Source organism: Delphinus delphis, chromosome 5, assembly GCF_949987515.2.
Source record: "Delphinus delphis chromosome 5, mDelDel1.2, whole genome shotgun sequence".
NCBI classification, from domain to species: domain Eukaryota; kingdom Metazoa; phylum Chordata; class Mammalia; order Artiodactyla; family Delphinidae; genus Delphinus; species Delphinus delphis.
The window spans coordinates 76,760,336-76,775,132 of record NC_082687.1 but is presented as its reverse complement, the minus strand read 5'-3'; the positions used below and the strand labels follow the sequence as shown (position 1 = coordinate 76,775,132).

At 43.5% G+C, this 14,797-nt stretch overlaps 1 protein-coding gene across 5 annotated transcripts in view; it reads left to right on the top strand.

The window, feature by feature from the left end:
* The window catches only part of TBC1D1 (TBC1 domain family member 1), a 215,191-nt gene that overhangs the window by 134,030 nt on the left and 66,364 nt on the right, over positions 1 to 14,797 (top strand). For 2 of the 5 annotated variants that reach the window (XM_060012704.1, XM_060012707.1), the window contains exons 9-13: positions 1,362 to 1,448; positions 4,929 to 5,209; positions 7,036 to 7,194; positions 8,050 to 8,169; positions 9,172 to 9,311. In XM_060012704.1, coding sequence (XP_059868687.1) covers positions 1,362 to 1,448; positions 4,929 to 5,209; positions 7,036 to 7,194; positions 8,050 to 8,169; positions 9,172 to 9,311 — 787 coding nt within the window. The remainder of the gene's footprint in view (positions 1 to 1,361; positions 1,449 to 4,928; positions 5,210 to 7,035; positions 7,195 to 8,049; positions 8,170 to 9,171; positions 9,312 to 14,797) is intronic. The other 3 variants (XM_060012705.1, XM_060012706.1, XM_060012708.1) reach the window with 3 other exon arrangements.

Below are 14,797 nucleotides of genomic sequence, written 5' to 3'. Positions count from 1 at the left end.
GGGACTTCCCTAGTGGCGCAGTGGTTAAGAATCTGCCTGCCAGTACAGGGGACATGGGTTCGAGCCCTGGTCCGGGAAGATCCCACATGCCGGGGAGCAACTAATAAGCCCGTGCGCCACAACTACTGAGCCTGCGCTCTAGAGCCTGCGAACCACAACGACTGAGGTGGCGAGCCACAACTACTGAAGCCCACGCGCCTAGAGCCTGTACTCCCCAACAAGAGAAGCCACCGCAATGAGAAACCTGAGCACCGCAATGAAGAGTAGCCCCCGCTCGCCGCAACTAGAGAAAGCCTGCGTGCAGCAACGAAGACCCAGTGCAGCCAAAAATAAAATACATACATAAATAAATAAATTTAAATAAATAAATAAATAAAAATTCTGATTACATTATAAAAAAAATTTTTATCATTAGCTGCTATTGTTATGTGTCTGAAACTGTTTATAGCAGGATCTGCAAACTGTGGTCCTTGGGTCAAATACCATTCACCTCCTGTTTTTGTAAATAGAGTTTTATTGAAACACAGCCACATCAGTTCATTCACCTATTGTCTAAGGCTGCTTTTCTGCAGAGTTGAGTACTTGCCACGGATACCATATGGTCCACAAAGCATAAGAGATTTATTATCTGGCCCTTTACGGAAAAAGTTTGTGACCTGCAGCTCTATAGGAAGAACAGAGTATACGTATGTACTGATCTGGGAGTTCTTTAAGAAATTACTACCAACCCCTGCTCCCCGCCCCGCCCCACGCCAACCCCAGCATGAGTGTAAATACCTTTTACACTAAGAAATAAAAGTTCTCTTTTCTCTCAAAGTTTCACACCTTTCTGGAGCTTGCAGTATCTTCTTATAGTTATCTTTTATTTCATGAACCACTCCATTTTTTTTGTGTGATAAATTTTATTTTGTATGGAGGTGTTTCTGAGAATTTCACAGCAGCCTTAAAAGCAGTTCATTTACAAAACCAGAGTTGGGGTGGGGCTGCCTTTGAGAGCTCCCAGACCGAGAGATTGTGGTTTGTGTGTCATAGGCTGGTGGGTCATGACACTGTGTGACTCAGAGGGGGGACTCTGTTGTTGAGTGTGCGCACCTCAGCGCTTGCTTTTCTTCTAGACGTGTTGTCTCTTCTGCCCATCATCCCTGCCAAATGACTAACCCACAAGGTGCTTTGGAACATTTAGTTTGGTTAAAAAAAAAAAAAAAAGACAAATGTTGATTGTCTTCATGCACATATGTGCTCAGCAGAGTTTCCCAGTAGATGCATTTTTCCTGAACTTATTTAAATAGACCAGGTTGCTTCTAGCAGATGCCTTTGCAAAAGCCTCAGGGGTCATAACTCGACTGCTTTTCTTTCCGTAGGGTAATAAAGCCAGAGGCCTCCAGGAGCACTCCGCCAGTCTGGATCTGGACAGCTCCGTGTCTAGCACATTAAGTAACACCAGCAAAGTAAGCACTTTTTTTTTTATATGACACCCTGAAGAAACCAGCAAATGGGTCTTGCTCATCTCCTATATACTGGGCCTATCAAAAGGAACAAAAGAAGCCTCATAGCTCCAATCATGAGAAATTTGGTGCTTCTGGACTTGATAATGCAGGAGGAGGGCTGGTTGTGCAGTCCTACTCTAGCCAAAAAGTTGTACATACCAAAACAGAGGGCTATTCCATAAGCAAAGAGGAAAAAGCACAATTTCAGGCCACTGAGATCTAATTAATCACAAGTGATCAATGGATTTCTTTCTTTAGTAGGTTTTCCAGTGAAGTCTAAATGAAATATTAAAAATAATTGGGAAAACCTCAAACGTGGGTTTACGAATTATGAGAAGTATGCAACTTAAATTCCTGAAACTTACTCTGTCCTCTGCCTGACTCTATGATTATAATTAAACATCACTATTTTTATAGATAAGCCTCACCCCTCGTGTCTGCCACCAGCACAGCTTTGTGATAGTGAGCAAGCCAGCAGTTCTCTTTGGTAGCAGACCTGTGTCTATGTCCTTGTTTTAATTTCTTGCTTTCTAAATATATAAGCGTACTTAAACCTAGTTAGTTCAACTTTTTACCCACCAGAAAAGTGGATTTCGGGTTTTGTGCTGGGGATGTCAGAATGCCCTGGGATGGAAAGAGGGGGAGTTGTTGTGGAGGCCAGCTCCTTACCACAGGAATCAAAGTTCTTCTGTGCTTCCTCCTGGGCATGTGGCTTTCAAAGGTTTTAGACCATAGCCAACAGTAATTTACACATTTAACATTGCAAACTAGTTCAGAAACACACATACCTACATGCTCACAGATAAAATGAAAATAAGATTTCACAAAATGATATTTACTATAAACATGTGATACATACTGGTATTTGCTATTGCTTTAAAAAGTTTGTGGCAGACCACGAAATTGATATCACTGCCTACCAATGTGTTACAGCGTATAGTTTGAGAAACACTGCCTCAGTTGAGCGCTTTCTCAATTTCTAAGGTGCATCTTTAATGGGATCTGGTTAAAATGCAGATTCTGATTCAGTAGGCCTGGGGTGATTCCTGAAATGGCCAATTTCTGACAAGCTCCAAGGTGATGTTGATGTCACTGGTCTGTGGACCCACTTAGGGGAGCAAGTCCCTAGACCCCAGTCTTCTGAATATGATTTTATTTTTTTGGAGGGAGGGGGGCGTCTGTGCTCTGTGGCTTGCGGGATCTTAGTTCCCTAACCAGGGATTGAACCCACGCCCTAGGCAGTGGAAGTGTGGAGTCCTAACCACTGGACCACCAGGGAATGCCCTGAATATGATTTTCTAAGTTAGAATCTAGTGGTCTATTTAAATTCATCTTCTCCATACTGATTCTACCCACAATTCATTTGAAGTTTGGAAATGTTTTGGGTTTTTTTTATCTGTTGGATACAGATGAAAAAGACAGCTTCTACCCTGCAGGAAGGAACTCATCTGGTAGGAGAGGCGACAGATACACCAGCATCGAGTAGAGTAGCTGTGAGCCTGAGTTCAAATAAGAGCCATGGTAGCTTAGCTGTCACAGGAGCAAGAGGAAGGGGAGCTATTTTTGGTCAGTGGAACCAGAGAAAGCTTGGAGAGGGGAGCAGTAGTGCTTTTGATAAATCTTGGAGAAAGTATAGGAATTGCACCCGTGGAAGTGGACAGGGAAGAAGGCGTTCGAGATTAGTTCCAGTAAAGGTGCTGTGAAGAAATTCATGTCACTCAAGTGACTTTTCCAGTAAGTCTTATTGCTTGTTTTTTATTCTTCTTCAAATCACAGATCTAGGAATATACACATGGTTTGAATTTCTAGGGTAATTCTAAGGGAAATGCAGCTTTTCAGAACCTATTTGTGTGTATTATGTGTGTGGCTCTATGTTATTCTTTATGTCGTTTGTTCATCCTGACGTTGAGAAACTGTTGTTAAAAGTGTGCTTTTATGTAATTGGATCTCTTCCAGTAAATTGATCGTCTGGAAGCAAAGAAGCTGAACATCCAGTGGCCCTTTCAGGTGTTAGATGAAGCTGAGGGTTAGCTCTTCCACATAATTTGGAAGGACGTTAATGAGAGTTGAGATGAATAGGTTTGCGTGATGGAGATTGCTTGATGAATTGTCTTAAACACATTTTTAAATCCTTAAATTAAAAGAATCTTGGTAACTGTAGAGTCCTGAAGAATGAAAAATTTAAGTTACTGTTTAACATTTCATAATGTGTTGGGAATTAAGCTTTTAAAATCTAATTCCTACAAAATTAAGTGTATATAACCTTTCTCCTCAATAAACATAAATTTAATTTTTTTAATTAAAATCCTTAATACCTATCATCTAAGAGACACTCAACTGCAGGTCAAATGAACAGGTGGAATTTAGATTTTCCAGTCCACCATTATTAGATGCAGTCATTCCTTTTTGCTCTTTTCATGTTGATTTATTCATCCCTTCTAGTAATTTCAGCAGGGACAAGCTGGTACACTTTTTCTTATATATATATATATATTTTTTTTTTTTAATACAGCAGGTTCTTATTAGTCATCAGTGTTTTACACATCAGTTATTTTATATTTTTTGATTTGAGAAAAATATATTGGCCCCTACCACGTCCTGGGCATGCAGTGCTAAGCATGAGTGGTGGTAGTTCATTCCTTTGAAAAAGTATGCATCTTGAGAGCCTACGATATTAAAATATTGTCATGATTCTCAACAAATGTTTGAGTACCCACTCAGGAAATTCACTGAGTGCCTAATAAGACAATAACTTATATTTATACAACATGTAACAGCAGACAAGTACTTTTAGTTGTATTATCTTGCTTAATTCTGAAACCTGGTGAGATAAATTTTCACTATACCCTTTTACAGATGAGGAAATTGAGGTGCAGAAAGAAGTTAAGTGATTTGCCCTGAATCATGTCAGTAAGTGCCTAGAGAGAGATTTTCCATATCTAAGAATAATATAGGATGTAATTTTTAACACTCAAGATTACCAAGTTAAATCCAAACATCAGACCACATTCAGAGAGAGCCATAAAATGTGGGTATCACATGTATGAACACACTTGGCCAAGATAAAGAACTTGATTTGTTTAAACTGTGCAGACAGGTTACACGGCACTCGCTATACTTGTTATAGGCAGTAGTAAAGAGCTCTCTTTTCTAGAAAGAGAACTATTTCAGCTTTGCTTAGGGCAGTTACTTGTTATAATTTATGTCCTTCACACTTGCACTTGGACAGTTCCCCATTTGTCCTGCACGCTAACGTTTTGTCTCGGAGGAGCAGGCATTTAGTGGGCCTTTATCGTCTTATACTTTTGGTGGCCTCTAGAGGGCACTGTGATCAGAAGATGTGCCTACATTTTGAAATGTTTTCCTGCCGCTGGAATTAGAGATGTGTAAATCCCACAAGTGCCTTGCCATGTGTCTGATCTGCTGTCTGTCTGCTGCCAGGAGCCGTCTGTGTGTGAAAAGGAGGCCTTTCCCATCTCTGAGAGCTCCTTCAGACTCCTGGGCTCCTCGGATGACCTGTCCAGTGACTCAGAGAGCCACGCCGCAGAAGAGCCAGCCCTGCTGTCACCCCAGCAGGGCTTCAGGAGGCGTGCCAACACTCTGAGTCACATCCCCGTGGAATGCCAGCAGCCTCTGCAGCAGGCACAGGGATCTCCAGGGGTCTCGCAAAGGAAACTTGTGAGGTATCACTCAGTGAGCACAGAGACGCCTCATGAACGAAAGTAAGATTTGTTGAAAATGTAGATTTGTTGTATAAATGGCTGGGGCATATCTGTTACTAACCAGGTATGTGCATCCCAGGCATGTCTGTTGGGTGAAAAGAGAAACCTGAGTCAGGTTTCACTCTTGGCTTAAAAAGGTAAAACTCGAAGCAGTGTGTTCCTCCCGTCTTCCTCCCTTGGGAAATACGTAGTTGTAAGAGATACTTGTTACCTGTTCAAGTGCAAGTACGGTGAGGAAGCAGGTAAGACGAGCAGAAATGGCCCTTAAGATGCAGAATGGTCCCTCCTCACACAGTGAGAGGCAGCCCTGACCGTGAACTCTGCCGCTGGCCTGGAGGGAAGTAGTGAGTGAGCGGTCAGGTGAGTCTGCTCGTTTGGAGGCCCTGGCTAGAGGCGCAGTGATGCCGGGGCCTCTGTCCTAGCTCTGTCCCAAGCCGGCCGTGACCCGGGCAAAGTTGCTTCACTTCACTGTATGACACAGTTGACACTGTATGACACAACAGGTGGTCTCTAAAATCTCCTCCAATGTGAGAGTTCTGGATTCTTCGAACAAGACTTACTAATTTTAATAATTGGGCTCTAGTGAGCAGTTGGGGTTTCCTGGCTATAGAGCTGGGGAAGCAGTACAGTAGTAGAAGCTCTCCTGCTTCCTTCTGGGGTCCCTTGGCAATTAATTTGACTCCGAGTGTCAGAGACCATGAATTGACACAGAGGTATGTTTAAAAATCACTTTAAAAATATTTTAAAACTCCTCACCTTAGAAGGCTGAAGTAGGCCACACCTGTGTGCAGCTGCTGCCTGATTTTGGTGACAACAGAAGCCAGGACGTGTGTCTCGGTGCAGGCCCTGCACAGATGAGGGAGAGTCCACACGGGGGTGGGTGTTCGAGGTGTTGCTGGTGAAACAGTGACACGTGCTAGCAATCTCAGACGAGCTAGTAGAGCCGCTCAGCTCTGTTTTCTGTACGCCATTGAAAATAGTTATGATGGTTCTTTGGAATTTGGCTGGATAATTGTGATCCCAAAGCAGGACATGCTTCAGAAGCTAATGTTCAATTCTGTGATGTTTTGGAGACAAGCATAGTTTGTTTGAGGCTTTGTGGGTTCTTGTCATGTTTCTTAAAAGCCTGTGCGCACACTCCTTTTATTCTGCCTCTCCACTGGCTCCCACCCCTCTTTTTCTGGCACTTTAGTGATAATGGAACTTTTCCTGTCTGGAGATTTCTAGTCCTCTTGCTAATAAGCCCACTGTTTCACACAAGCCAGAGGTGGCAGGAAATGAGAAGTCCCTGACAGTCCATTTCCCTTCTCCCCTAAGAATGCAGCTTCCTAAAGGGTCCTGTGGGGCGTGGGTGATGAGGGGGCGCGGTACTGTCTCCCCTCCTCCTCCGTCCCCCAGCATGCCTCTTTGGCTTTGCTCCCCCCTCGTGAACTCTCTGCTCACTTATGCACAGGAAATGAGACTTGGACATTCAAGGCAGGTTATTGTTCATTTTGACGAGAGATGTATTTCTAAAACTCTGGATTTTGTTTTGCTTTCCTTTGCTTTTGTTTTAATTAAAAAAAATTTTCCCCCCGTCAGATCCTAAAAAAGGAGTAGAGGAAACGGGTCTCTTGCGCACATAGGCATGTGGGAAGTGATCAAGAGGGACCTTGCACGGTGCCCTCTTGACTGAGAGCTGCCTTTGCCAGCAGGAATTGGGGTGCAGAAGAGGAGAGCACCCTCTAACTGTGACAGTTCCTGTTTCCTCCGTGTGTCCTCTGCGTTTCCTGCGCGGTTCCGTCCCCGCCTTTAACTCCCCTGCTTTCTCTCTAATTGCTATTTAGTGGGAATCATCCCCCTGTCGGCGAGTCTGAAGGTGGCTCAGGTCAGTCCTCAGCTGCTCCTCCACCTCGTCTTACCCCCTCCGCCTCCTCGCCCAATTTCTTTAAGTACCTCAAACATAACCCAAGTGGAGAACAGAGTGGCAATGCCGTGCCAAAGAGGTGAGCCACCCGCATGGCAAGTTCAGTGTCGTTCGTCTTCCTGGGATGCTCACGCAGAAAGAGTGTGCTGAATGTCCACACAAGGACCCCGGGGCCACCGCTTGTGTGTGTGTGCATGTGTGTGTGTGTGTGTGTGTGTGTGCTTGTCTGGTTTTGGTTTTCCTATTTTCAGTCTATCATTTGAATCTACTTAATTTTACTGTTGATTAATTCCCTCAAAATTACTATGAAAACAGTCTTGATGGCAAATTATTTTTTATATACTTATTTTCACATTCCCCTGCCCTAGTGTACACACACACACACACACACACCCCCACACACACACGTTAACAGCAATGTGCTTGATCATATACATTGCGATTTGTGCCATATCAGAAACTTCCTCATTAATTTAGGAAAATTATTTTTCTACTTTGGAAGGAAGGAGTCATTTTGGATGATGGACTGAATTTTTTATTGTTGTGGTTTTGTTTTTATTTTGGTCAGAATGCTTTACATGAGATCTACCCTCTTAACACATTTTTTGCGTGTTCACGGTATGACTAACTATGGGCAGAGTGTTGTAACTGCAGGCACAATGGTGCACAGCACATCTTTAGAATTTATTCATCTTATGTAACTGGACTGATGTTTGTTAATTAGTTCATTGATTCCATTCATTTACAATAATAGAATTTTATTGACTGAAATGAAAGTTAAATCTCATTTGTAAACTATTTTTGATTTCTTACCTGCTTTAATTTTCTTAGCCTTAGAACTATAAAATGTTTCTTCTGTTTTGAAGGTTATGTTTTATACTTTGTGTGTTTGTGTTTCTTTATCCTAAACTCTTTTTTTCAACCACACTCTCAGCATCTCCTACCGTAATGCCCTGCGGAAAAAACTTCATTCTTCTTCCTCTGTGCCAAATTTTCTAAAATTTCTGGCTCCTGTAGATGAAAATAACACCTCTGACTTTATGAACACAAAAAGGTAGAGTTTAATTTAGATATATCAAGTCTGGGTAGAAGTGTTGATTGTTAGACATATAGGGATTTTTCATCTGTACTTTTGCCATTTAAAAAACCATTTTCGCTAGATCTATTATATCTTCTTTCTTATAATTTTTCTTACTGATGATGTGATTTAAAAAAATGTGGAGTCAACCTGTTATCCAGTTTTGACTAGGATTAGTTTATTAATACATGGTTATTTTCAGTAAATTAAAGAAAGTCTTAACCATTGTCTCTAAATGATAGAAGTGTTTCTGGATAATGAGCATATATGGCTGCCAATAAATCAGTCAGGATGTTTGATCTCCAAGTTCAGATGATTGTTCAGTTGTTGGTATATATTCAGGTGTAAGTTACAAGGGGTTCCCCAAGTTGTCCCGTGAATAGAAAGGAAATTAGTGATTGTGTTTCTGTATATTGAAAACTATACTTTATTTTGCAGTTTAAAACATACAGATGGTAAAAGTCATTATTAGCAAGTGACTGCATAATTATTGCCCTTGCTGGTTCTGTGTAATTTAACGGTTTTTTTTTTTCTTTTTTTTTTTTTTTTTTTTTTGTGATGATCCTTGGAGACGCAGGCCTATGCTAAGAAAATCTCCCCTCACACAGACTAGGGGAGATTGTGGCCTGGGTGACAGCGCCCCCTTTAGGCTGTCTCTCTTTTCTGAAGTGGCACCAAGAGAGGCCCAATTGGAAGCCAAGATCCATGGAGTGTAGTTCTTAATATCTTTTACCATAAAAATAAATTAAGGACATGTACCCTGACTCTTTCCATAAAAAGCACCCTGTCAGAAAGCAGTCCTGTGGGAGTGTTGCCCCACTGCGAGTTTGATTTGATGCCTGTGATTATCTAGTTATGTTTGCTGGTACAAAGATAATTTATAATTTAGTGCTCTGTTTAAAAAACAAAAAAAAGTCAAGCTAAAATACCTGCTTATATCTCCTCACCAGTCATAAATCAATTGTCTTCTAATTTTAGGGACTTTGAGTCCAAAGCCAGCCATCTTGGTGACGCCAGCGGGACCCCCGTAAAGACACGGAGACACTCGTGGAGGCAGCAGATCTTCCTTCGAGTGGCCACCCCGCAGAAAGCCTGCGATTCTCCCGGCAGACACGAAGGTAAGGCCCACCCCCAACGTAAAGCTAGATCCTGGCTCGAGTTTCATCTGTAGCAAAAGCACATTTGGTGGAAGAAGAGGTGAAGTGAGATCTCAAGTCAAAATCATCCCCTGATTTTAAAGTTCCCTGGTTGAGAAGTTCAATGGCAATGCCTATCACTGTTTCCAGCGGATCTGTTTTCCCTGTCTGCAACTGAAGTGTAGGTTTCCACCCTACCTCAGCATGGTGTGGTTTTAGAGGTACCTCTATCCCACTGGTCACACCTGTGATGATCTGTGCCTTGTCATTTGCTGTCACTCAATCTGGTGTCACAGGAGGACTCTCTCTCATCCTTCTTGTGTCCCCTAAAGAAATACAGGCAGACCTCAGAGATATTATGGGTTAGGGTTCCAGACCAGCACAATAAGAAGAATATTGCAATAAGGCGAATCACACAAATGTTGTCATTTCCCAGTGCACACATAAAAGTTATGTTTACCCTATAGTATAGACACTATAATGTAGTCTTTTAAGTGTGCCATAGCATTATGTCTAAAAGAGACATACATACCTTACCTAAAAATACCTTGATTGCTAAAAAATGCTAACTATCATCTGACAATTCAGGGTTGCCACAGACATTCAGTTTCTAAAAAATGCAGTGTCTGTGAAGTACAGTAGAGCTAATAAGCACAATAAAACAAGGTATGCCTGTATAGGACGTGCTAAAGTTGATCTTTAGGCCTTTGTATGTTGAGTTATAATGTAAAAGAAGAGTCTAAATGCAGTTCCTCGGAGTAAAATTAAGATTTTTCTCTGCCCAGTGATATAAACTTTCAACAGTAGATATTTATTTTCCTTAGTGTTCCTTAATCAGAAAACATTTTTCCCTTATAAAAGCACAGCAAAACAGACCTCCAAAGATTACTTGAATTCCTCAGATTGCAAGACTGCATGTAGTGGAGACTCTTGTCCGTCGACACACTTCTTCATGTCTCTTAGGAAGCAGCCAAGGCTAACCCAGGAGTGTTCAGACAGGTTCCCTGCAGCTGTCTTGGGGGAGGAGGTGCTGTTGGAGGAACCCTCCCTTCCTGCTCCCCTTCCCCCATTGTTGTTTCTTCTCTCTCCCTCCCTGCCTCTCTCCCCCAGAGTTCTTAATATTTGATTCGGATAATGAGTCCTCTGCCAAATTAAACAAGAGTCTGGTTTGGGCTCAGCTCGCTTTGTGATACAAATCATAGAACTTCATTTGTACTTAGTTCCTTTGGTTATAAAATGGTTACAGTAGTTTTGGCTCTTCACATCTCATGGAATCACATTAAATGATAAATGTGAAAGTGCTTTGGAAACCTAAAGACGTATCTCGTGTCAAGTGGTAACATTTTTGTTACTGTTATTGCGTTTGCAGCAGTGGTGTGTTTAGCTTCCTATACCAGTGTTCCCTAGCAGGAGCAATGTAAAGGAGTGCTGGCTTTATTCATTCAGGGTGATTAAAAAATTTTTTTAGTAAATTGAGTTATTTCAGTTTGTATCATTTTAGACACTTTTAAAGATTTCATTTTCATGTTGTAGATTGCCTACTAATGTCCAACAGCCAGATGGTGTAACCTAGTTCCCTCCTTTTTAAACTTGTAAAATTCTAAGCCAAAGGGGTTGCTGCAGTAGTGGCTGTAGAAAAGAGCAGGCTCGTAAAATGCACAGCTCCCGGTTGGAGCTCTGGCCTCTGAGGAAGTGGCTGGTGTCTACAGGCGCCACCCTGGTGCCACTCTTTTCCCATACTTCCTGGAAGTACAGTGAGTTTCTAGACGGGACCCGCACTGGTATCTCCTGGTCGGCGTCTGGGGGACCTGAGTCAGAAGATTAGTCGGTGCTGGCAAATGCTCGATTCTCTGGAGAACCCCAGGATAAAATAGGCAAGGAGATGACACTGTGGGCGGCGTGAGACAATGTGATCTTGTGTCACCCCAGCAGGTAGAAGGGGAACGGGGAAGAACGCCATAGTTTGTGTCTGAATTCTCTTTTTAAAAGTTAAGCAGAAAACTTCTCTTTTTAATTGGTTTAGTCTGGGAATATTGTAAGAAATGGATATTTAACTCCATGTTGCATTGTTATTGATAATGTTTGCCGTGGACAGGGTTCTTTGGTGAATCCTGGGCCCTCGGACCCAGCTGGGCAGAAGTTTGCAGGGAATGAGATGGGATAAGTCGTTATTGCCCCAGAGGTCAGAGCACTGAGCAGATCCGTCCAGTACCCTGCGGGCCGGTCGGCATGGTCTCCAGGGAACTGGGAACCCAGGACTTGGTGGGTCCATCTTTCTGCCGGAAATGGTACTAAAAGTAGTGCCCCAATGTCTGCCTGACAGGCCCCCCAGGATCACCTGCTTGTTTGTAGGAAAGCAGAGAGCTGACCTCTTCATCGTGGTCTGAGGTGGTCATGAAGATGAACTTAGGGAAAGAATTTAGAGCTCATTCAGGGAAACCTCCTCTGAAAGCAGGAGCGGAGTGCCTGCATCCAAATCCCAGCTTTTCCCCTCAGGAGCCGTGATCTGGAGCCAGCTGTCTGATTTCTCACCTATGATATAGGGTTAATTATGCCTCTTGCCACACTGATTGAGGTAGGGGAGCGTGATGTTTTTATTGGCATTTTTTTTAAGAATTGAAGAATTCACAAGATTAGAAAGACTTATCAGTGGTGCACACGTTTCTGGTATCAAGTCACCTTCCCCGTGTGGAAATCCTGGTGCTCCCGCCGGAAGCTTCTCTGGCCTCGGCCCCTCTGCAGGGGGTTGCCGTGGAGCCGCCGGCCCGCGCCGTCCTGCCGCTGGAGCCCCGGAGGAGCTGCTGTGCTGACTGGCTGGGGTTTTGATTCTCTGGCGGCCAGTGTGAGCCATGGCCATGCCTGGAATGCTCTTCCACTGATACAACCATGACTAAGTCCCTCACCTGCTTCAGATTATTGTTGAAAATCACCTTTTCACTGAAGCTGCACTGGCCGCTGTATTTCAAGTGGCACCGCACCCCATCAGACATTCCTAATCTTATCCTGATTTTTCCCATAGCATTTATCTCTTTGAAACATACTCTAGTTATTTACTTATTCATTATCTCTATCACCAGGTTCCCCAGTCCACAGGCTATATGACTTTTAAGGGAAGGCAAGTAAATTGCTCAGATTCTTACAAGCTTAATATTTGGTCCTTAGTGATTTCTCAACTCCCTCCTCCTTCCTCTTCTTCCTGCTTATGTCCTTTCTGCTCTTACTTCAGAAATGCTGCCTGAATTTTTAAATTATGTGGTAGGTACTCTGCGTATGAAAGAGAGAGGTAAGAGAAAATAAAAGCATTTACAACTCTGAATTGGTATAATAATAATAACTTATGCCCCTTTTTTTGTCAAGAGCTTTACATGAGTTATTTCCTTTAATCCCCAGTCAACCTTAAGAAGGTCGACATTTTTATTACACCAGTTTCACAGATGAGGGAGCAGAGGCTTGGAGTGGCTGAAGTCACTTTCCCCAAACCACAGAGCTGGGCGGCAGGACCAGAGGTCGTGGGTCTGTGCCCTGCAGTTCCTGGTGAACTGCACATAGGCCCTGCGGGCCTGCTCCCTCCTCTGGAGCCTCCCTGTGTCAGGCGTTTGTTCTCAGTCTATTCCTGTGTCCCCTTGCCAGCCAGGCAGCAACACATTTCAGAGCATTTTAACATGTGGACTTGCCTTCAGTTAATCGTACCCCTCCCTGCATGTTAGCACTGGGACTGGAGTGTGCCGGGGAGGGAGGTTGATTTCTTAACATCTGTCTAAATTTTTTCCTCCCAAATCAGACATCTTCATTCTCTGCCGCTGTTTGCTTCCCATCCTTAGGGCGCAGAGAGCAGCACCTTCCACAGTGGTCTGGGACCACTTGGACCAACATGCTTTCTGCATGTTCCCCTCCAGCTGTGAGACTTCCAGATCCCCAGGCAGCTGAGGGTCCCAGAGGTCCCTGCGTCAGCCAGGCTGTCCCAGGCAGAGAGCGTGCTGCTAGAGGTGCCTCTAGGCCTCTTTGCGGCTCTGCCTCAGGGGTGGGACCCATGGGCGGCCCAGGTGTCTGCAGCCGGTGGCATGAGGGACTTGTAAGTCTACTTGTAAGGAACACTTTAGCAGTTCCTTTAAAAGTTTCAGGAACTTTAAAATGTTCCAGGTACTCAGAGTGGCTCTTTGTGGCTCTTTTGCATTTGTATTCTGGCACTGCGAACGTCAGTGAAACAGGTCTAACCTTTCTTCAAGGTAAAAGAGTGAGACAGGGATATTTGTACTGTCCCATCCATTTCATCCTCTTTGGAAAAAACTAATAAAGGAAACTAGAAATTTAAAAACCATGGTGTTTGCAGAGCTGTAAGGGTACAAGGGAAGGAGAAATAGAATTTTCTGTAATTTGGTTCTGGTTTTCATAGATGGGCTAAATTCTAGAGAGAAACGTGTTAGTGAGTAGGGAGTGTGACTCCAGTTAAGTATAGTGTGAAAGAGAGGAAAGTCCAAAGCCAGGCAGTGTGGACAGAAATGGAGAGATTAGACTGCACAGATACTGTCTCAAAGTCAGCTTGTCCCTTCCTCAGGGGTGTGTGGCTTTCTCTGTGCACAATTCCTGTGAAATAATTGAGCTGTAAGAATCTGAATTTCATGTTTTGGAGACCTAACTGGTAGGCAGTTAATTTCCATTAGAAATTTACTTACAAATGTTTAGTAGAACAAGCGCAAACATTCCCAAATCCCAGGCTGTTTTGTTTGTTTTTAACTCAACAGAGACCAGTTGGCCTCTTCTAGGGATTCCCACTTGAAGTTAGTTTACCAGAGTCTAGCAGGGTGGTTTCCATTGTGACCCTTGGAGAAAGGCGGGTGTCTGCTTCTCAGCTGGTAGGTCAGGTGTACAGCATCACCGCATCACTGGGGAACCCTGTGATCAATAGGGCAACCACCAGTTTGTGCTTGGAGACTTGGCAAGGCAAGTTTATTTTTGTGATAAAACAAACATAAGTAGATTGTAAAGTAGAATACTAAGAGTTGCATGGTGGTTCAAATTTAAAGCAGCGTCTTCAGTGATGCTTTAAGTTTGTGGCCACTTATAACTGGTGCCCCAGAAACCCCAGGGAAAGGCATTCTCTCTCCTTTGTGTTACCGGTTCTTTGGGTGAAAGGTTTGTGAGAGACTGACTGTGTGAAAGGTACGTACTTGGTAAACTATAAACTCGACAGAGGGTGGTGTTATGGGGGCCCAGTTAAATCTGTCACAAGGCAGAGCCCTGAAGGTCGGGTGTGTTTGAGACTGCATTTGTAGAGCGGGCTGCGGGCAGACGTTATTGTTCCTGATAACCGCCCTTTGTCACTTTCAAGCCTTCCCACTGTTGATCCCCACCACAGGCCTGCTCTGAAGGTAAAGGCAGTAGAGGTACGCTCATCCCTCAGATGGAGAGTGAACACACCTGTAGATTAAATGGCTTTCTCCGGATCCTGATCTAGAGCAGCACTTCAC